Source organism: Arachis duranensis, chromosome 9 (assembly GCF_000817695.3).
Source record: "Arachis duranensis cultivar V14167 chromosome 9, aradu.V14167.gnm2.J7QH, whole genome shotgun sequence".
In the NCBI taxonomy this organism is placed as follows: domain Eukaryota; kingdom Viridiplantae; phylum Streptophyta; class Magnoliopsida; order Fabales; family Fabaceae; genus Arachis; species Arachis duranensis.
Window position 1 is genome coordinate 15,892,494 of NC_029780.3, and position 23,175 is coordinate 15,915,668.

The 23,175-nt window shown below is 30.1% G+C and overlaps 1 protein-coding gene and 2 long non-coding RNA genes across 3 annotated transcripts; 1 reads left to right on the plus strand and 2 right to left on the minus strand.

Moving 5' to 3' along the window:
• Positions 1-866: 866 nt before the first annotated feature.
• On the minus strand, positions 867-1,835 carry LOC107464908 (uncharacterized). The gene is made up of 2 exons (XR_001587218.3): positions 1,711-1,835; positions 867-1,159 (listed from the first exon to the last, which is right to left on the minus strand). It is a non-coding gene; the product is annotated as an uncharacterized LOC107464908 (long non-coding RNA).
• A 10,506-nt stretch (positions 1,836-12,341) lies between these two features.
• LOC110275486 (uncharacterized) lies at positions 12,342-13,953 on the plus strand. Its single transcript, XR_008002662.1, has 3 exons — positions 12,342-12,384; positions 13,435-13,533; positions 13,781-13,953. It is a non-coding gene; the product is annotated as an uncharacterized LOC110275486 (long non-coding RNA).
• Positions 13,954-16,585: 2,632 nt separating this feature from the next.
• Positions 16,586-22,457, minus strand: LOC107464910 (uncharacterized). The gene is made up of 4 exons (XM_016083877.3): positions 22,153-22,457; positions 21,610-22,061; positions 18,928-19,527; positions 16,586-17,306 (listed from the first exon to the last, which is right to left on the minus strand). Exons 1-4 carry the CDS (start codon positions 22,198-22,200, stop codon positions 16,757-16,759), a joined length of 1,650 nt encoding a protein of 549 aa, XP_015939363.1. The 5' UTR covers positions 22,201-22,457; the 3' UTR covers positions 16,586-16,756.
• Between the last annotated feature and the right edge of the window lie 718 nt (positions 22,458-23,175).

Genomic DNA, 23,175 nt, shown 5'->3' on the forward strand with positions numbered 1-23,175 from the left:
ACGAGGTCAACTATGAAAACCCATTTAATTATTTTTATTTTTAATTAACATTAATTTTAGAATTTAGTTAAAGTTTTTTTTTTTACTTCTTACGGTATCTCTTAAATTCTAATACTTACTTAATTAAATTAATAAACTAATTATTAAATTAACCTAACTGGATTTACTCAGAATATTTAAATACATTAGTTGAGAAAATATAAATATCAAGGTTCTGAAAATCGGACCGGTCATCAAACCGTTTTAGTTACTGGTTCACTGGTTTATTGGTTCAACCGGTCTAACCGGTAGTTCAACCGAAAAAACCGTTTTAGAATAGAATACGCGTTATCATTATATTATAAACTAACAACATTCTAATAAATCATTAGAAAATAAACTATAAAACTCAAGCAATAAGTCATTTAGATATTTAATTGTACGTACCGTAAGAAATCGAAAAAAAGTTTATACTTTATACACATACCAAATCATGTGTTTATCATATTCACAAAAATGTCTGATTCAACCAAACAAATATCTCAAAAATGAACACAAAATGAATCATAATGAAACTGAATAAATGCCCTCTCCCTTAATAACTACCTCAGAAAGTGGCTGATTCCAACAATAAAAAAAACATGCATAAATATAATGCTCTCGAGTGTTGTTATCACTTGAAACACTTGAAAAGTACCAAATGTATATGTATTACTTAGAAAAACATGCATTATCCAGTAAATTATAACAATGTTTCACTAGCCTTAATTCTATGAAGTTTCTCATGAACTAGATGTTTAGCACATAAAGTAAGATAAGAAATGTGACTACAAGTGCAGAAACAGAATATAACAAGAGGCGGGGTAGATCTTCATAGCTAGGACAGATAATTTCAAAGGCATATAATATATAGGACACACAGTATGAAGACGAATGGGTTTGTCTCCTCTTAGGGCAGCCTTTGGCAAGTTGCACTTTAGAGCATAAAGTACATCATCTAAAAGATAGAAGAACTACTGACATAACTACCTTAAAATAAGTAATTTTGCAGTTGCAATCTTCCCTCTAAATTGTAAGAGCAGCTCCACCATTCCAACATCAGATACAAGGCATGCCAAGTGAAGCACACTTCATCCAGCAACAAACATTATAAAACAAGCATAAAGTAACCACACTAAACCTGAAATCAATAAAGATAAACAAAAATAAAAAAATTTCAATAATGATTTGATTTCTAATTTTTGCAACAGACCATGAGCAAATATGAACAAAAAAATTAGGAGCCATCTGCAACTGGTGAACCAGTAAAACACTATCAGAGCCATTGAGCAATTAGAAAACACTAAAACAGAATAAAAGAGTAAGTATTAGGTGTTCTGGTTGATACAAATGATATAACAGAGTAAGTTTATTTTAATACACATGATTTAACAGAGTAACAGAGCAATCAGAAGTTCAAAACCATATACAAATTTGCAAATTTGTAAATTTTCAACCATCAGCAACCAGCAAATTCAAGAGTACAAGACAGATCTATCAACAACAGGAAATTACAATTTACAAAACATTCAGAACCAAACTTCAAACCAAGACCGAAGAAGAAGAATTGAAGAAAAATGGAACAAAAATTGAAGAAGAATACCGAAGAAGAAGACCGAAGAACAACAATTTCGGAACTTCAAACCAAGAAGACCGAGCCCTCAGTGAAGATGAAGAGGAGAAGCCACTAACCTGGGTTCCATGCCGAGAAGCCAGTGAAGATGAAGAGGACATGCCGAGCAACTGGGTTCTGGACACGGGGAAGAGGAAGAAGCAGCGGCGCTGAGGACCTGGGGACGGCGGCGGCGTTGACGACCTGGGACAGGCGGCGGCGAAGAAGGGCTAGGGTTCCCTTTGCTTCAGAGTTCAGAGTTCTCCAATCCAGGGTGTGAGTGAGTGACGAATGAATTGGGGGAATAAGGGTTGGTTCACACTTCACGGATCTGTTTCGTTTTTTTTTTACAAATAGAAAACGGCGTCGCTTTATTCGAACCGGTCGGTTACCGGTCCGGTCCAACCAACCGGTTCTCTGCCGGTTAGACGGTTTTTGTACGGTTTTTCTTCTAAAGGTTTTGGATAGTGGACCGGACCGTTTATAGTGTCGGTTCCCGGTTAAACCGGTTTGACCGGCCGGTCCGGTCCAATTTTCAGAACATTGATAAATATAAATATTTAATAATTTTATTTAACATATAAAAAATTACATTTAATTTATATTTTTTATTCAAACATCTTATTTGTAATATAATTTAATTTTAATATGTTATAAAATAATTATCGATATTTAATTATATAATATTACATCAATAAAAATAATTTACATGAATGTGATGAATAATACAAGAGCATGCAATTTAATATGACAAAAAAATAGAGGTGATTCTGGATATTGAGTATCTAATTATTCGTTTAAATTCGAACCAAATTAATTAAATTGTTCTGAAACTAACTAGTAATCAGATTAAACCCGAATCAAAACAATGACTCTTTCAAATAATTAATTTGCTGGAGGTATGGAACCCGAACCAACCTTTAGATCCGACTATATGATAATTAAATAAAAAAATAAAAATTTAAAATATTATATATCTTTTAATATGTTTGAATTTTAATATGTTTAGTTTTTAATGTGTTTGGTGTTTAACATATTTGGATTATTTCTATTGATTTTACATGTTTATTGTATTTACAAAATTTTTAAGTTAAAAATTTCATTTTTTTAATGAATTTTGTTTTATTGGGTACCTAATTACTCAAATCGAACCAATCTATTTTTAATCGATTTGATTTGATTCAGATACATAAAAATTTTAAAAAAATTTAGAAATGATTATATCTTTATCAAATAATAATATAAATTGGTTTGTCTAAATTTTTTTTGGTTTAATTACTTTACAGGTTCCTATAGTTTTATCGAATTTTCAATTAGGTCTATACTTTTTTTCTTTTCAATTGGGTCCCTGTACCTTAATTTTTTTTCAATTAAGTCCCTGTTAACGTTTAACATTCAATTAAGTCCCTGTTAACGTTTAACATTCAAAAAACGTTAGGGAGTTGTGAAATGACTTATTTACCCCTGTCTTCTCCCTATAAACACTCTCGTTGAACTATATGAGGTTTATCTTTTTCTTCCTTTTCCATTTTCAGTTTTCATATTCCCCAAATTTATGGCTCAAAGTTAAGGAACCTCGTTCATTCTCTCTTTGGGAAGCTGTGTTTCTGTGGAAAGGCAGTAACCGTCCGCCGTTTCTCAGCCGTTTCTGACCATGGTAGGAGGTATGTTACTTGTGAGAAGATACCAAAATGCAACTTTTTTTAGTGGATTGATGATTTTGATTGGATTGAGGTTGATGACGGTACAAAGAATGGGTGGCCAAAGGAAAAGGAAAGACCTTGTTACATAGAGTGTTTCATAATTTTGTCAGCCTGGATCTTCATAAAGCTTGGCCAGAGGCAAATTTTAGGGTATGACTAGAATGTTAGTTGCATTGGTTTTTTGGTATAGACTTTGAATTCTAATCGTAATTCTGCCTAATGAATCATGCTATGAAGCAAGTTGTTACTGATGTGGGACCAATGAACCAGCCATAGCTGCTGAACTAGTGGCTACAAATGAGAAACTAAAAAACATAATCAAGAATAAAAGGAACTGAAGTTACTCAACAAACAAACGAAGAATAAAGGGGACCTTCAGCCAATGAACAAGGGATAACTGCTGAACTAGTGGCTGCAAATGCAAAACTAAAAAACATAATCAAGAATAAAAGGAACTGAAGTTACTCAACAAACAAACGAAGAAAAAAGATGCGCAACGGGAGACTGATCATCCGCATGCTGCAAACATTTCTCTGATCATCCGCATGCTGCAAACATTTCTGGTTTATGATATTGTTATCCTATTGGGAATTGTTTGTTTCAAAATACTAAGCATACTGCACCATAACTCCGAAATTTTCTTTCATCATTGTTTCAAAGGAAATGGGAGAGAGTTTTAATTTATTATAAATTTATGATCCTGAATGTGGTCTATTGATTTACTTAACACAAAACACAAATCAATGGTATTACATAAATTGTTGTAAATTTGGTACGGTAAAGAATCCTATTATTACACAAATCAATGAAAATACAACAAAAACACACATTCATCCTTTTCTTCAATATTACACCAAAACCACTAAAAATTCAATGATGATATTGAACAAATCTCTCTAATACCCCATAGGAGCCCCCTATGTAGGATTCCTGATGGTACAGCTCCTTGGTACATGGAAACTATGAAACTTTGGTTCCTTTGGAACAGTTAAAGTCCTCCTTCCTCGTGAACAAAATTTTGAATTGGAAGTAGCACCGTTACTTGTAGGTGAAGAAGCATCATTTTGACGTGACTTTGCTGTGTCCTTTGGCTTCGCAATCTTTGAAGGCTTTTCAAGAATAACACTTAGTTTATAAGGAGTTCCAAGGACAACCTTTCCTTTCTTCCTAGACAAAGCACTGCAATAAGGCACTTATATCAATTAATTCCCAAAAAACATAATAAAACATACATAGATACACTATGAATATGATAACTGCTTCTTTACCTTGGAGGCTTAACAGCTTTAAGCTGCATCAGTTGGGGTGTTGCTAACTTGTATCCATGTCCAGGTGTATTTTTCAGATCAACTTGTTTCTTAAGTTTAGGACCCGGACTTTGTGTTGCTTGACCTATACCATGAGAAATCTAAAATTCAGTACCGCGGCAGATTAATGCTTGACTTATACCGTGAGAAATCTAAAAAATAAAAAATAAAATAAAATAACCACGTAGCTGAAGCTTTAATTGAGTGGTTTATCGTGATATTTCTTAATAAACTGCATTTGATTTCAGGTTTTATTAGAGACAATTGATACTCTTAAATAGAGTATGTGTTAGAGTTGTATGAACATACACTGAGCAATGCTTAACAGCTTGCGACACTAATAATCTACCCATTCTCATGGCATCTCCATCACTTATCAACTCTCTAAAATTCGAGCTCAATTGACAGTCTGGTTCACAGTATCAGATCCTGGCACTAACTATTTCTTGCAAACTCCATTCATTGAGCTCATAATGCATATCTTCCAACACCTTTCCTCCCAAATATCCTAGCTCGTTCCCTAAATCATGAAACTTGCCACCATGATATATGTCTATGGTGTAATTTGAGTCCTTCATCACTACAGGTATTAAAAACAGAAACATAATCCATTTAAAACAACATCATCACAGCCACAACAATCAACATTCAAGAATAAATAAAATTCATCATCCAATACCATAGTAGCTCCATTCAAGCACATAATTAGAAAAATAGGTTCAGAATAGAAGTCATCCCAGTTCAGCATACATCCAAAATATGGAAAAGAATCAAGGCAATGAGTGTGAAACCATCAACACAATATATTATTTGAACATGAAACCTATCGTAACATAAATTTCCAGCTCAAATCTTGCGATACATCTTCCTATCTTGCTTAATTCCGTAACCCAAAACATGAAAAAGGAACCATCGATTTATACATCTTCACAAAATTAAACTTGCAAATCACACTTTCACACTTTCACAAATCACACTTTCACAAATCCCCATTGAAAGCAGAATCTATTTAATAAAAACAGAAGCAGAATCCATTTAAAGCAGCACCATCAAAGCAACAATAATCAACTAATGCCATATTTAAAAAAAATATAAATATCAACTTTTAAACTGAAAAAAGGAGGCTTTTTTTGTCACCTACTTGCAGAAAGTTTGAGTGCAGGGGGATGGAGCAGAGACACACCGCGGGGACGGGAGGCCAGGCGCTCGGAGGCTCGACAATGTACGGCGCGGTGACTCCAGGCGAGGGGCTTCACTGCGAGGGGCGGAGACGCGTTGACCGGACAAACAGTGGAGAAGACCTCCGACAACAACAACGCAGTTACGCAGATAGGCCCATTGCAGAGGAAAGGCGACAGAGAGCACACCAGCAAGCGTCCGTTGCAGTCGATGCCAGACACAGACGCCGACGACGGACCAACGCAGGAGATGCAGGAGACGAGAGCAACTTAGGGTTTCCTTGTTTTCTTAGGAATGAAATGCGAGGAGTTCTTTGGGTATTTGGAAAAAATTCAGATTAGTTCACCTAGTCACTCCAACTAAATGACAAGAATATTCTTTTTTTATCAAGAATATTTTGTTATCTCAAACGTTATATTGACGGTAGGGACTTAATTGAAAAAAATTAAGGTATAGGGACCCAATTGAAAAGAAAAAAAAATATAAAGACCTAATTGAAAATTCGGTGAAACTATAGGAACCTGCAGAGTAATTAAACCATTTTTTTTATATCAAAATTTGATGTGAGAATTAAAATTTGTTAATAATTAAATTATTCAACTAAAAATTTTTTAAGAATCGATTTAGAATACTCCTCTTAAATATTTTAATACAAAAAGTAACAATTATGAAAGATGAAAATGTTGATATATGTACTCATATTAAATCTAAACTAAACTTGTATTTATATAAGATGTTTTTAGTGTGACAAACGTATCCTGTTTTTGGAGGGTTGGAGTGCCACGTAAAATACTTTTGTCACACAAAAAGCATCTTGCGTGGATACAAGTTTAATTTCGATCTAGTGTAAATACATATATCAATGTTTCATCTTTTATAGATACAAATAATTATTTATTTAAAATTGTATATTGTGTGAAAAAAAGAAAGATAAGAGAAAGATGAATCAACAAGGGAGAGAATGACAAAAGAGTTGTGATTTGCTATGAAAACTTGTTTGTTCTAAGTATTACCTTATTCTCTTTTTTTTTTTTAAGCAAAGATATCCTTTAAATGTGAGCTAACGAAGTATTTGTGTTTGCGTTTGTTTTCAAATGTTGTTCCATGTGATTTTTACCTGGATCTTAGTAGGTATGGGGTAATCTATATAGATTTGAGTAATAATAATTTGTCTGTTAAAGTTTCTACTTTAATGACATAATAGTTAGAATTTCAATTTAATTCTTAAATTTTTTTGATATTACAATTTTAAATGAGTTTATTGATTTTATGAAATTTGTATTAAATCTAATAATTTTACGATTTAAATTTTATTAAGATTTTACGTCTTATGTTCTTAATTTATTTTTTCTATTTCACGTAAAATCTCAATTTTTTCTACCTTGCTTAATGAGATCAGCTTTTTAACGAGTGACGAATCCAAAAAATTTTATTAGTGAAGACAAAATATGTGTAACATGATAATAATTTTATAATTATATTTTATAATTAATCTTCTAACTATTTAACTAATAAATTAAAACACTTATATAGTAATTTAAATAATAACATATAACTTAGAATTTTATTTTTTTAAATTTGATATTTTAAAAATATTGAATAATTCTTTCATTGTTAATACAATTAAATATTTCATTTTTTATATATATCACTAAATAATCATTTAAAAATTCATCTCTTATAAGATTACGAAATTGGCTCTTTATAATATTTATAATTAAATTTTTTTAATTTCTATCGTTATTACTAACAAAATTAGAGCTAACTTCAAAAGAAAAAATATCAATAGATATCCGTATATTTAGATCTTACTTTTTATTTTAATTATTTTTTATTGTTTGTTAATATTACTATATTTCAAAATTTAAATTACTAATGGATCTTATTATTCAATAATATTTAGCCATGTAATAAAAAATATATAATAATATAACTACAAAATAAAATACAAAATAATTAAATGAATTAAAAAATATAAATAAATAAAAATAAATCTGTCATTGAATAAAAAGAAATTAAAGAATGAAGTTAAGGAGTCTTATTAAGAGGCAAAAAGTCAAGAACAAACAATAAAAAAAAAAAATAGAATTTTCGAGAGCATAAAAAATTATGCTTTTAGTACTTAAATTTAAATTATTGACTTAATTTTTAATTATCTTTTTATTATTATTTAATTATTTTTATATCAATATGATATTATTATAAATAGTGCAACTACGTATTTTTAAAAAGTGTTCATCATTCAACCTTTAGTAAAAAGACAAATTAAAAAATAAGTAACTTCTAAAAAAAATAAGTAACTTTCTATAAAAATGAATATTTAAATTAATTAAATAATATTATTTAAATCAAAAGGCTGACTAAAGACAAAAAAATTTAAAGAACAAATAACATTTCTCTATTATAACATAGTGAAATCTTTTCTTTATATATTATGAAAACAAAGATAGATTAAAAAAAAATTATAAAGGAGTCAAATTTATTTATTGAGTGGAGACAAATAAATTTTTATTTCATATACTACATGTAACTCTATAAAATTTTAATGGGACACCCCACACTCTCCAACGTAGATTCGTCTTGTTTTCAACTTCAAGTGTGGATGTTGAGAAACAATCACTTAAATGGGAAGTTACCATTTTCATTAATTTCGTTATATGAAGTGTATGTACAAGATAATTTAATAAATTAGTTTTAAAATAAAATAATTTAAATTTTAACTAAAAGATTTTATCTTTTTAATTTAATTTGTTATGACTATCTTATTGTATTTTTATCTTTATCTTTTTGTTGCATGATCAACAAAATTAAATTTAATTTTTTTATATTTATACATATCCTATAAAAAAAAAAGTTATAATTTACAATTGCTTGACTTCTTTTCTTTGTCTGCCTCTTTGTTTAACAATACATCAAGTAACTCATAATTTGCTATATTTTTTTTTTAACAATGAAAGTATGGGAAATCAAGAAAATAGTGAGAATGATTTGCACTACTTTTCAAATTATACGAAGAATTTTGTGAATGTGTTCCATTAGAACAAGTTGAGTTAGATATCCTAGTGAAGAATTATTTAAAGATAATCGATATCCATTATTAGATAGTAGTGACTTTTATATTCCACAGTCTATTGCTGAATTTTTTTTTTTTATCTATATCCACTATATGCAATACTTTTTCTACCTAATGATATGTTTCAAGAGCTATTTTCTGAAAGAATAATTTTATTAAAAGAGCTTAGCGATAACGTTACCCTTAAAGCTGCTAATGATTCATCAACTAATAATGTTACTCCAAATGATAAGATTTTCTTTAGTTATAAATTTTATTTATACGTACTGATACATTTAAAATATAGACAAATAATAATAATTTATGTGGAATTTATTTTCCACATCAACATTTAATTTTTGTTTTTTTAAATATATATTATATCACCACTTTTACTAATACATTCTTTTAATTAAATAAAAATAAAAAATATTTTTTATTTAATTTTATAAAAAGTCTTAAACATTCTTTTTTTATTTAATTAGACAAAAATATCCTTTTAAATTAACGAAAATTTAGAATTCAATTAATCCTAATTTTATAATTTCAAATAATTTAAACACCAAAACAAAAACATATTAAAAAAACAAAAAATCAAAATTTCTTCATTTTCTCCAATTTCTCTAATCATTCGTGCTCCTCTCTAAGCAAAACATATCAAAGAAATAAAAAAATCAATCATTGTTCGTCTTTTCCAATTACCCCTCTAAAGCAAAGAAGTGAAAACCTAAGTTCTTCGCCGCTGCCGTCCCAAATCAAGTGGAGGGTTGGGTTCTTCCGGAGGCACGCTAACGCTTCGTTTCTTCCTTCTGGGGTTGATGGAAGTGCCGTCGCTGAAGTTGGAGAAAATAATTGGTCTAAACTTTTGTCCGCATACAATCATTGTTGTTGAGATTGTTGATAAGTTCTGTTTATTTGGACATTGTTGATAAGTTCTTCATAGACATGCACAATGAGTTTAAGGTTCCAGTTCCACAACTTCTACACTCATCTTCTGTCAGAATCAAACGCTCAAAATCCAAGGAAAGATTTGGCTCCCTATCTGGCTGTAGATAGGTATAAGATCATATATATTAAGCTACGAATGCTTTAATTTGGTTGTTTTGTATATGAAATTTCTTTTAATTTGCTTGCTACCTGTGCCATTGAGTTCGTTTCATTTGTTTGGTTTTGAGTTCCAATTTTATTTTGCTTTTCTGGCTTTCACATGTTTGAATCCATCCATCTATTAATCAATAATGAGGTGGATGAACTACAGAATCATTATTATAAAAATTTTGAGTTTTTTTATTTTTGTCATGTAACCATGTTCCGTTGATGATTGTAGTTCTAATTTGTTTCTCACCAAAGATGGTATATTGAATCTTACATCAACCCCATAAGGAAGAAACAAGCGTTAGCGTGCCTCCGGAGGAACCCAACCCTCCACTTGATTTGGGACGGCGGCGGCAAAGAACTTAGGGTTTTAGTTTGGGATTTTCACTGCTTTGCTTCGGAGGGATAATTGGAGAAGATGAAAAACGATCAATTTTTTGTTTCTTTGATATGTTTTGCTTAGAGGGGACATGAATAATTAGAGAAATTGAAAAAGATGAAATTTTGATTTTTTGTTTTTTTAATATATTTTTGTTTTGTTGTTTAAATTATTTGAAATTATAAAATTAGGATTAATTGAATTCTAAAATTTTGTTAATTTAAAAGGATATTTTTGTCTAATCAAATAAAAGAAGGATGTTTAAGATTTTTTATAAAATTAAATAAAAAATATTTTTTTATTTTTATTTAATTAAATGGGTGTATTAGTAAAAATGGTGATATAATATATATTTAAAAAAAAATTAAATGTTGATGTGGAAAATAAATTCTATGTGGCTTGTTATTATTTGTCCATATTTTAAACGTATCGATACGAATGAATTTATCATCGTACCGTAGCACCTAAATTTTAATATTTGAAATTGTTTATGACCTTTTAATGATAAATTATGGATAATTTATTTTGTGAAATTATTAAATTTTAAATTTTATTAGTTTAAAAATAATTGAATTTAAATTTTTGAAATTATGTATTGAATATTTTATAATTTTATTTTATATTGAATTAAATTAGTTCAATCACAGTTTTTACCTCGGTTGAACTATTAAACCATTAAACCAGTCACTCGACTGGTTTAATGATCGGTCCCGTTCTTACAACCTTGGTATTTCTGTACTTCCATATTTCTCAGATAATTTTTTTCGGTATTCTAAACCATTTTGTATACACATCTTTGGTTAATATTTTGATGGTTTGCTTGTGCTTTGGAAGACTTGTAATAGGCATTTTATTTTTCTCAAGTTGGAAATTGGACCTGCAAGGATGTGTTATGTTTCCAAAGCTACACATTACATCTTAGGAAAAAGACTAAGTCAATACATCCTGCTTGCATGCAACGTGTACTATATATCTATACTTGAAACACAAGATTCTTGAGGGGTGGTTTATTGTATCTTAAGACCCTTCATTATGAAATCATTTCTCGCAGGGAGATTTTGACATTATTGGTGGTACCTCAGCATTGACAGAGGCAGAGGTCATAAAGGTGATGTTTTCTACCTCAGCATTAAGTTCTGAATTTTGCTATGAATAGTTATATGGGATCTGGCTTTAGAAATGTTGTTTGTCTGGCCAGGCAACTTAAATAGCCCTTTTGTTCACCAAAATTATGAATAGTTATATGGCCAAGCAACTTTAATATTAGAACTTGTATTATTCTATAATTATTCACCAAAATTATCCACTTCTTTGATCTATTCCATTTACTAATTTTCCAATAATGGAAGGAATTGGCCCAGAAAAATTATTTAATGCATCTGGTGTGTCATTATTCTTAAATTTTTTGTACATACATATCAATTTATTATTAAATAGTTAAATTATCTCTGCGCCTTTGCTTTTCTGCCCTTTCAACTTTTATCAGTCTCTTCATCAGCCTTTACTACACTCTGTTCTTATCCTTAATAGTTAATAGGACTCAAATATTGTGCTTATTGTTATTGTTATTGTTAATAGTTTATGGCATTTCCTTCCCTCTTTAGTTAGCATCATGTTGGCAGAAAGTTAACTCTGCTTTTGCACAAAATGTCACTGTCTATAATCTTCTATATATTTAATTTTGTGATAGAAGTTTTCTTCCTTCAACAGAACGTGAAGTGTCTGCTGACTCTCCCAATAAAACATATGATCCAATGTTGGCAAGGGTAAAAATATATCTATTTTAATATTTAAGCAAGGTACTTACTCTCCTTCTTGCTTTTAAATAGATTATGCTTCCTCATGATAAGTACAACCTGTGGTGACCATCATAAAACACACAACTATTATTAATTTGATTCCACTGATTATTTAATATTTAAGCCCAAGTTCAATTATTAGATCTAGAATTTTCATTATTAAAAACCATGGAAATTTACTTTAATTAATTACCTTGGGTCCAGGTTCTTAAGTGATGCAAGTTCAACTTGTTTCTCCAGGTTCTTAAGTCCTCTATATTGCTCATATTAAAATTTAATCCATAAAAGAAAAGTTCAATATTAATCCCCTGACCCTGGCTTGCATCTTTTTTCTTTTTCTTTTTAATTTTTATTTGATGAGTTAATAATGCCTCACTAAGAAATGCTCTTAGCAATGGGAGAAAGCTGATAGCAATGCCTTTTTGATCCTCAATTGCTGAATTGTTTCCAGAGTACTGAGAAGTAATCTTATAGGATCGGTTCTTGAGAAGTTCCAGATTCATTTTGGCTGTGTATCACAGTTAGGGGTGGCAAGCGGGGAAGCCCGCCAGAAGCCCGCCCTTTGGCGGGCTGGCCCGTCCCGCCCCACCTAATTAGGCGGTCCTAGAATCCTAGCCCGCCCCGCCTAACTGCGGGTTGGCGGGCTAAGCCCGCCAAAGCTCCTCTTTTTTTTTTTTACTATTAACTACTAAGTAATATATATAATTTCACAACCATATTAATAAATTTATAATTTCTAATGGCATAAAAAATTATATTTTTTATATTCACAAACATTAAAGTCTTTGTAATTATAAATATCTAATAAATATAATTATAAACCAAATTTTCATTCAAAATATAATTATAAATATTCTCTCCAAAGCAAAATAAACATAATCCAAAACATAATTATAAATATTGTCTCAAAAATAACATAAACATAATTCAAAACACTCAATTTTTATCTTCATACTCTTGTAAGTTAGGTTGGGGAAAGTTAGGTTTTAGGAAAAAAATTGCAAAAATACCCCCTCACTAAAAAAAACCTTAGCCCGGCGGAAAAGCCCACCCCGCCCCGCCAAAACCCGCCAAAACCCGCGGTTTAAGCGGTGCGGGTTAGGCGGGCTTTTGCTATTTGGTGGTCCCAATTTTGCAGTCCAGCCCGCCTTTTTTGGCGGGTTACGCGGGCCGGCCCGGCGGGTTTAGGCCCGTTTGCCACCCCTAATCACAGTAGATATCTTTGTCTTTTGTTTGGTGGATATTGGTACTTCACTTGTGTCATTATAACGTATGAATTTTTGTTGGTAGGAATGATGGGTATTCAGACAAAATTTACTCAGTTACATGTTATTCTAACATGGTAGCTTGAAGTCTACTTGAATGAGTGTGACAAAGGATTGAGTCCAGGTTGGTGTGTAATGTCTAGATGAGTATCAATTTGCAAAAGAAGTAAATAATTTTCATTCTTCATTTTCTGTTGCTATAAACTAAAACATGCCATAATCTGTATGTAAAAACTAATAACACATCGTTTTCCTGAACTTTATTGTACTTTTTGTTCTTCAGTTTCCAATTTGGTTGATAAGTAGTCGTAGTAACTACAAACTCTACAAGTGCTAGGTCTAACGAACAATGCATTCATTCTACTACTCAGGATCTTATTCTTTGCCGGAATGATGTGCACAAGTGCTGTTCCACTACCACCGCCACGGCTGCCATCCTCAATCTCTTCGGATGAGGACTATGATGATGATGATGAGGATGAAGATGACACTGAAAACTATAGCCGATAGTTTTAGTATGGTTGAATAATATACTGAGAATTATAGTTGATGTATCAATACACTTTATTTATGTTTTGAATTATATTGACTTACGTGTTTATAGTACTTTTCTTTTAGTCTGATAATACGATGAATTTGTTTATTTTTTGAAATATTATAAATATTCGAATACAAATTAGATAAAAATTTGTATTTATTAAATTTATATTTATTTTGTATGAAAACAGGTTTATTTTATAATGAAAAAATCTATAAAAAATTCTATTTTATTTTACTGACGGATTTACAAACTGATTTTTTGTCTGTATTCAGAGTTTGGAATACTTTTCCAAGGTTCTAATTACCGACGAAAAATCCGTCAGAATATCTGTCTCTAATTACTGATGAAAAATTCATCGAAAAATCTGTCTCTAATAACCGACGAAAAATCTATCAGAAAATCTGTCTCTAATTATCGACAAAATATTCATCGGAAAGTTTGACGTTCTAGGGAAATGGAGGGGAGAATTTACCGAGAAAAAATCTGTCAGTAACTGATAAAAATTTGTCGGTAAATTACCGACGAAAAAATCTGTCGGTAAATAATTTTTGACGAGGCCTTTACAGAGTGACAAAATCCGTCGGTAACCGAAAATTCGTCTGTAATAAATACTAAATCCGTCTGTAAATTTATCTGTATTAAGCAATTTTCTGGTTGTGACATTCGAGAATACTGACTCTGAAAATATTGTTGGTATTAGATATGGTGCTCTAGTAACATTGTGTTTCACATTGTATGAGTTGGCATCAAAGAACTAAGATGACTTCATGGAGATTAGAGATGACATTTTTGGACTAATCCAAAAGTTTAAAAAGAAACGTGATCCTGACCCCAAGATTCTTTCTAATGCGGGTTTGGTCAGTGATCCAATTATATTGTTGTGAAGACAAAAGAATCTCCTCGTCAAAATAACTGAGTGACAAAATTTTGTAAGTGTTTTTATTATACACGTTGTGGTCATACGATTTAAAGGTGTCTAGAGTTATGTAATAAAAGCATCTAACATACTGATCATCACTAGCGATGATCTGAATGATGTGAAAATAATTTTAATTTTTTGTTTTATCAAATTTTTTAAAATTTTTTACTTATTTATTTAAATATTGTCTAATATATTTTATTATATTGTAGAATTATTGTCAGGAAAATACAAATCACCAAAACAATGATAAAACATAAAAGTAATGTTCACAGTATACATTACATATATTTTAGTGACAATAAAACAAATGAATTAAGTAATTAACTATATACAACAGAATAAGAATGAAGTTAAGGCTAATGAGTATGTTAATGTCGATTTTAATATATAAACCTGACTTTCTATTTTTCATTTTTTTCTATCTTTATTTCTTTGTTTAACCTGAAGTGTTTAACTTTCTTAAAAAATATTTTTTTTTTCAAATATAGTAATCTGTGGCCATTTTATTACATATATATTTTATTTTTAGATTTTATTACATATACATTTTATTTTTATTTAGTTAAAATTATACTTACTTAATCATGTTATATGAGATGTTTGTATGTAGAATTCAAGAATTGATGATAAAGGTTCAAAGTTCAAAAAGTATAAACAAAGGAGTTCTAATATAAATAATGTGCATAAGGTCTATGTGGTGCATAAATTACACATATAATAACAATGCTTTTTTTAAAACTAAAATGATTTTAGAATTTTGTTGTGTGCATTTTTTTAGAGTGGACAACTAAATAGCCATGATACTAGAAAAATATCCCAATCTAAACCAACAGATTCCGTGTAATTTCAGAATTAGAACATGAATGGATTGTCTGTATGTCTATCCTATATTTTCAAGATTTTCTCTTCAAATTATAAATAATAAATATTTAAAAAAATATATAGAATAAAAAAATAAATGATAAAAATTTAAAACTTAACAAAAAAAACTAAAATAGTATGTATATAATAATTATAATAGTAATATATTTTTTATGTAATTTGTGAAAGAGACAGAGAATAAGAGAGAAAAGAGAGAGAAAGATAAAGAAGAAGGAGAGATAAAATTTGTTAATTTTAGAGGAAAAAATTTTATTTTAATTGTAATAAAAAATATTTCGTAACATATTTTGATTTGTCAAATTAGTAATATAAAATATAAATTATAAATTATAAGTTATATATATATAGTGAAAATGATAGAGAAAAGGAATTTATTAATTTTAGAAGAAAATATTTTATCTCGTGTTTAATTAAAAAGTGTCGTGTAACATATTTTGATTGTTAATCAAATTAGTAATATAGTTTTGAATTTTAATATTTTAATATTTTAATTTGATTTTAATTACAATTAGAGAGTGTTATGTTACACAATTTGATTATTAAATTTGTAATTAATTATTGATAATGATATATAAAAAAGATAGAGTGAGTGAATGAATGAGATACAGAAAAAGAAAAAGAGAAAATGAGAGAATTCTTTAATTTTAGAAAAAAAGTTAATTTTAATTACAATAAAAAAATGACATATGACATATTTTAATTATAAAATTAATAGTATATAATAAATAATCGATTAAATAAAATTCTATACCTAAATATCTTTAAAAGTAGAAGTCATATTAAATGATAATTAAACTACGTTTCAATTTCATTCATAAATATATTCTATACAACATCTTATATAAATATAAAATAACAAAACAAAAGGTTACAAAATTTTTCAGTGATACTCTTCAAATTTATCATCCCTTTTGTACAAGATAGTTAAGTTATTGAAATCAGATATTGTTTCTGAAATTTTTCTCATCTTTAATCTTTTGGTGCGAACCATGATTGAACTAGCTAGCAACTCAAAGCCTCATACTTCATGGGAATAGAAGGGTTAAACCCAGCTTGAGAAAGCAAGTTCCCAACTATAGATAGGTCTCTACAAAACATTCCTTGAACCAACGAAGGATTTGTAGTCGAAGCAGATGAACAAAACAACACACTCTCATTACTATCTTCATTACTATTATCATCATGCAAAGCCCTCTTCTTCTGTTCTTTCAAAGCTTCCTCTTTTGTGATATTCGCCATAATTTCAGCATAACCCTTCTGAATCAACCTGTACAATAACGTTGCAGACATTTTGGCCCTTTCCTTAACATTTTCAATGTCTCGTTTGTCCGCAAGCTCACAACGATCAATGAAACTCAGAGCCTTCTCATGCTTATGCTTCAAACAGAGCAAAAGATGTGCCCTCTGAAGCTCTGACCGAGAACACCCACGCCTCAAACCAATCAAAGCGTAGTAATCAACATTGTTTCCTGTTTCGCCATTTGCCATTCTCTGCTTGAGTTCTTTGATCTTGGTGCTCAGAGTGCAGAGTCTCCCTGGGATCTCTACGTACCTATTTAGTATAAAAATAAAACATTTATCAAAAGTGTACACTAAAATCCGCCGTTATAAATATAAAATATATGTTAAAATAAAAATATATTTTAAAAATAAATTAAATTACACATATATTTATAATAAATATACTAGTAGTATATTTTAGTGATTAATTTTAATGTGCAAATATTATTTTTGAAATAAAAGCATTTAAGTTAGATGTAAATAATCAATGAAAAGAGTAAAATGATTCAAAATACGAGAGAGGTTATTATAAGGGATGACAAAACTTTTGAAATGTGGAGATTTTCGCGAAAATTGCTCCAAATGGGGATTGAAAACGGAAAATTTTTTTCGCGGAGATAGAGATAGAGGCCAAAATTCTCTTGAGGCAGACATGGAGACTCGAGATTTTCAATCCACTTTTACTAATTTCTGAATTATTAAATTTACTTAAATGCCCTTAATTATTTATTTCTAATATAAAACTCTTAGTCATTTCACATACCAAATACTATATATGTATATATTGTGAAAAATCTAACCCTAATTTTAAAAGTGTCTTTTCTTTTTTTCATAACACTAACACTGCATCATCCCACTCTCTAATCACTCCAGAAGACTAGAACTCGCAAATCCGATCCCAATCTCATATAACCTCACAACTATACTCTTCGCCATTCTTGCTCTGTTCATTGTGTCGTCACTCTTTCACTTTCTCATTATCTCTGATCGCGGCGTCTTTTTACTTTTTTACCGCTGTATGACTGTGTCTTTATGTGTTGTAATAATATTTTTTTATTTTTTATTAAAATTTTTATATAAATGATTATTATAGGAATACGGAGAATGAGTTCTGTAGAAAATAGAAGTCCACAACAAATAAAGATAGAAAATAATACTCTCCCACGACAAAAAATTAAAACAAAAACAAGAAATAAATCTAGAGATGGGGACGAAAAACAGAAAGATATATCCCGCTTTTGTCCCGTTGCTATTCCTATATTATATTAGTCTCTTCAGAAACTTTAATATATATTAATTAATTATAATCTAAAACTTTTAACAAAAATTATAAGTAAGTTTCACTCTTATACTTTTATTATCGCATGAAATGAATATTATTATTCTTATATTAATAATGTCATTTTTTTAAATTCATGTAAATATAAAATAAAAGATATGTGTGAAATAATAGTATAAAAAATAAGAGTGACAATATCATTATCTTGTTAATAAAATACAGAAAGCGGGTGCTTTATTATTTGTAAAATCTTTTTTTATTTTAAAAATGAATAATTTCTTTGATTTAAGGAAATATTTTATGTTTTCATTCACACTGATTTTATTTCCAAAATTTTATATAAAAAATAAAGAATAAAAAAATCTATTTTTATTCTTTATTTTCATTTTTCTTTTTACAAAATTATGAAAACATTCTTAAATATAAAAATAACAATAGAAACTAAACAAACTTTAAAGTATCCGATTATCTTCTTAGTTTTTATTCTCAACTTTTAAAAAAGTCCAATAGAGAACACAATTTTACTATTTTATATTTTTTTTTATAAAATCCTGAAAACTAAAAAAAAAAAAATAGAAAAGAAAACGAGACAGTTGTGGGTTGACGGGAGTACCTAACATTGTGGTGCTTCCAGGCGGGTCCAGGGAGCTTGCGGTCACGAAGAATGGAGTTGTAGAGAAGCTTTAGGTGTTCAAGGTCATGCAGAGAATCAGGAAGGCACTTAATCATTTCAAGCACCGACGCGCGTGTGTGGAGTGCTTCGATGCTCGTCGCTTCCAGCGCCAGCGCGCGGTTACAGTCCGCGATTGCGTCCGCTATTCGCCATGCGTGCCGCTGGGCGGAGGCACGATGCGCGTAGCACTGCGAGAGGAAGCCCTGTGGCGTCACACCGCGCCGAGACTCGATGATCTTCGAGAAGTGGCGGATGGCCTCCGTGTGGACCCCGGCGTCAAGGGCGGCCAGTGCTGCGGCCCGACGACGGAGGAGGAGCTTGATGTGGGACAGGAGCTGGGTTATGGACTCCGATTCGGTGAGAGGGGTGGACGGTGGTGCTGCGGCGGCGGTGGAGAGGGAGAGGGAGAAGCTGTCGTCAGACCAGCAGATGCTTTCGCGGCGGAAGGCGGCCGTAGCTAGGCGCTTGCCGGTTTGGAGGAGAATCATTGCATCTTCCATTAGGCCTAAGTGGTAGCATGCTTTGCCAAGTACTAAGTATCTGAATTTAAATCAAAGTAAAAATCAATTAGTAACTTTTTGAGTAAAATAGTCTTATTAATTTAGTCTCTAATACATAAAAGTTTATAGAAATGAGAGAAGATTAGATGTTTATGTTGATATTTTTTTTTCTTTACAAACTTAGTTAAAAGTTAAGAAAGAATATTTTCACTACTAAAATTCAAGACAATTATTTTAGTTTATTGTGATTATAAGAATTTGTTATTATTGTTATTTAGGATTTAATTATTTTATGTTTGAAGGAGATATTCTAAGGGTATAATAATAAAAAAATGTTAAAATTATAAAATAATTTTTTTTGTTAAAAATATAAAAATTTAAGTTTTAATATATTTATTTTGTATTTATTAAATAAAAATATTTAAAATTTTTTATTCATGGTAAGTAAAGATACATATTAGCTAACAAAGCCTATTTTTTTTTATAGAAATCTATAGAGAATAATAAAAAGTCAAACTATAAACTTATGAAATAAGCTATTTTGTGGAATCCTTTTAGGCAATTATATATATAATTTCCTCCTTTGAAAAAAAAAATAATTTCCTCATGTGACAAAAGTAACTCCTGCCATGTTTATATCATAAGTTTAGATTTAGATTTAGATTTGGGTTTGAGCCAATTAAGAAACGGTATAGTTGTACTTTTTATGGAAAATCTAATTAAATTGGATTATTTTATCGAACAGTATCAAAAGTTGGGAAGCATTTTGTTACAGCTGGCACGAGCATTTACTCGATCCCCATGTATAATATAACGGTTCTGCTAGGAGTGAAGCTAACTTTAATTAATTAATTAAAAAATAGATTTATTATATAAAAAAAAGTTAGTTTAGTTGGCTTAGTAATATAAAATTAAAGTCACGGAAAGCTTATCTATAAAATAAGAGGTGTGATATTTATTTATTTATTTCACTCTATCTAATAATGTCAACACTCAACGGAGAGTAAAGAGTTAACGTTTAGGGCTGGCAATGGGTAGGGTAAGGTAGGGTTTGGACCCTACTTTAACCCTACCCGCGGGTTGAAAATTTTATTAAAATTCTACCTTATCTTATTTGCGGGTTGATAATCTCTCAACCCTAACCCTATCCGCACCCTAAAATTCTAAACCCTATCCTACCCTATCCTACCCGTAGAAATATCAAATTTTTTCAAAGTAAATATAAAATTCAATTATTTCGAATTTTATACGTATTAATAACATAAAAAATAAAAAAACTAATGCTCTAAATTACTTAATTAACTAACTAATTTTATGGTTGTTCACTTATTATAAGTCATTACATAAGAGAGGTTGTGAGTCCAACTCTCACTTCTTTCACTATATAGAGAGATTTTTTATAAAATATGTGTTATATATGAGGTGCGGGCAGGGTAGGGTAGGGTACACCCTAAACCCGTACCCTACCCTACCCGCAAGCATACCCAGACCGTACCCTACCCTACCCGCTGCGGGTAGGGTAGTCTACCCTACCCGAACGGGTTGGACCGGGTTGGATACCCACAGGTAGGGTATGAATTGCCAGCCCTATTAACGTTGAATCGTCTCTTAACATATATATATATGTGTGTGTAAATAATTTTGAATTTTTTATCCTAATAGATATTAATAAATAAAAAATAGAAATTGAATTAATTTTCAACATGAATTAATTCTTTCGAAAATTAATAAAAAATAAAATAGCTCATAAAAATTACTTTAAATCATTAAAATCTAAAAAATATATGCTGCATGAAAGATGAGGAGTAAAAGTAATTTTTCTTTTTTCTAAAACTAAAATAAAAAAAATTAATGAATAAAAATTCAGAATAGAACTGACAGATTCCAAACCAATGAAAAGCAATAATGATACTTAAATTTCCTATTCTTTTCGTCAAGATTTTTTTTAATTTATTTATTTTGAGTTCTAAAATTACATATTAATATTATAAATTAAAAAAACTATTACAAATAAAAAAATTTGTTTTAGATATATTATTTTTATTAAAAAATTTTAAATTTTGATAATTTTATGACGTGTTTTTAAAATATATATTAGCTAATTTTTTTATTTTTATCTTACCTCCAATGCCCTTCCTTCTCACAACTCTTACAGATCGCAGCCATGAGCTTCTTCTTCAAGTGCGAAACAGAGAAGCACGTGAAGCTCTGATCTCTACCAGGTGAAGGAGAAAAAGAACAAGAAGAAGAATCAGATGAAGAAGAAAAGGACGAAGAAGAAAGAAGCTTCACGCCTTCTCTTGAAAGACTCTGCGAAGAGAAACCGCTATCAGAAGAAGAAGAAGAAGAATCTTCGTCGGAAATTCTGAGGCTTGGGATGTAATCCTGAAGCATATCTGCTACGTCTTTGAACCTCCGTAAGAAAAGTAGACACCTCGCTCTGAGTTCCAGCGCTTGCTCTAGTCTTGGAGATAAGGCTAGAGCGGCGTCCAACAAACTCAGAGCGGAAATGATCTCGCTCTCCTCTTGCGTTGCAATGAGGCTACGAGCGTCCTTTATGTATTTCTCAACAATCTGCAAATAAGAAAAAAAAATGATAAGTGACTAATATATTTTTTTTATCTTATTTTTTAATTAATATTAAGAAATTCTTCCTTTTTCCTACCCTTCGGTTGGTGAGCCACCAGTGCTTCTTTTCAGTGGTGACAGCCATATTGTTGTGACGTTAGTGTGGATGGTGGTGGTGTTAACGTTGTTGCGTTGGTAGCATACAAGATTCAATCTTGGACCATCAAAATATGAAACACACCCCTCCCCTGTCTTTCTTTCCTTTTATTCTTCTATTTTTATTTTATTTTATTTTTTTGGTTATTTTCCCTCCTCCTCCTTCCCCAACACAGCTTTATAATTTCTAGAGAAAATGAGAATGAGGGGGAGGATGGGGTAGGGGCGAATGGAGAAGAACAATGAGGGATTTTATATCCCAACAACTTATCACACTATGATATTCGTTTATAGACTAATCAATAAATAACAGGAGCGAGATATATTATATTATATATATAAAAAAAAGGTTATGCTAGCTAGTAATTTTTTTAACAACATGAATAACTACAAATCAAATCAAAATACATTACATTTTTAAATTATCTACATAAATCTTAATACTAGAATAACCATCCGCACACCTAATAAAATAAATATCTGATTTATCTATTATTCACATTATTTTTTAGTATTTTTATTGTCTACTTCTATTTTTCAAAAAAATAAAAAAGGCTAGAAAGATGTATATTGACAGCTTTGACCCTTATGTAAAGCCTCCAATCTCCATTCCTCCGTCATTCAAATGCGTAGTTGGCATTAGTGTATTACACCATCTCTCTTACCCACTTCGATACTATGGCCATGTTAGTTGTAGGTTTATGACGCTAAAATTTATGACTATATTTTCTTAATAAATAATGCATATTATGTTAACATTTGATAATAATAAGTTTTCAAACTTTTGAGTTTATTAAATACGTGGAAATGTTAGAACTTTATTCTTTATACCAAAAGCTGTTTAAAGCCTTAATAACTATAGAGTAGTGGTAAATAAAATTGATATAATAAATTAATAACAGAGAGAAAAAACAAAACTAAGTGTACCTGTCATATACAACTGGTTCACTAGGCAAGTAAGATC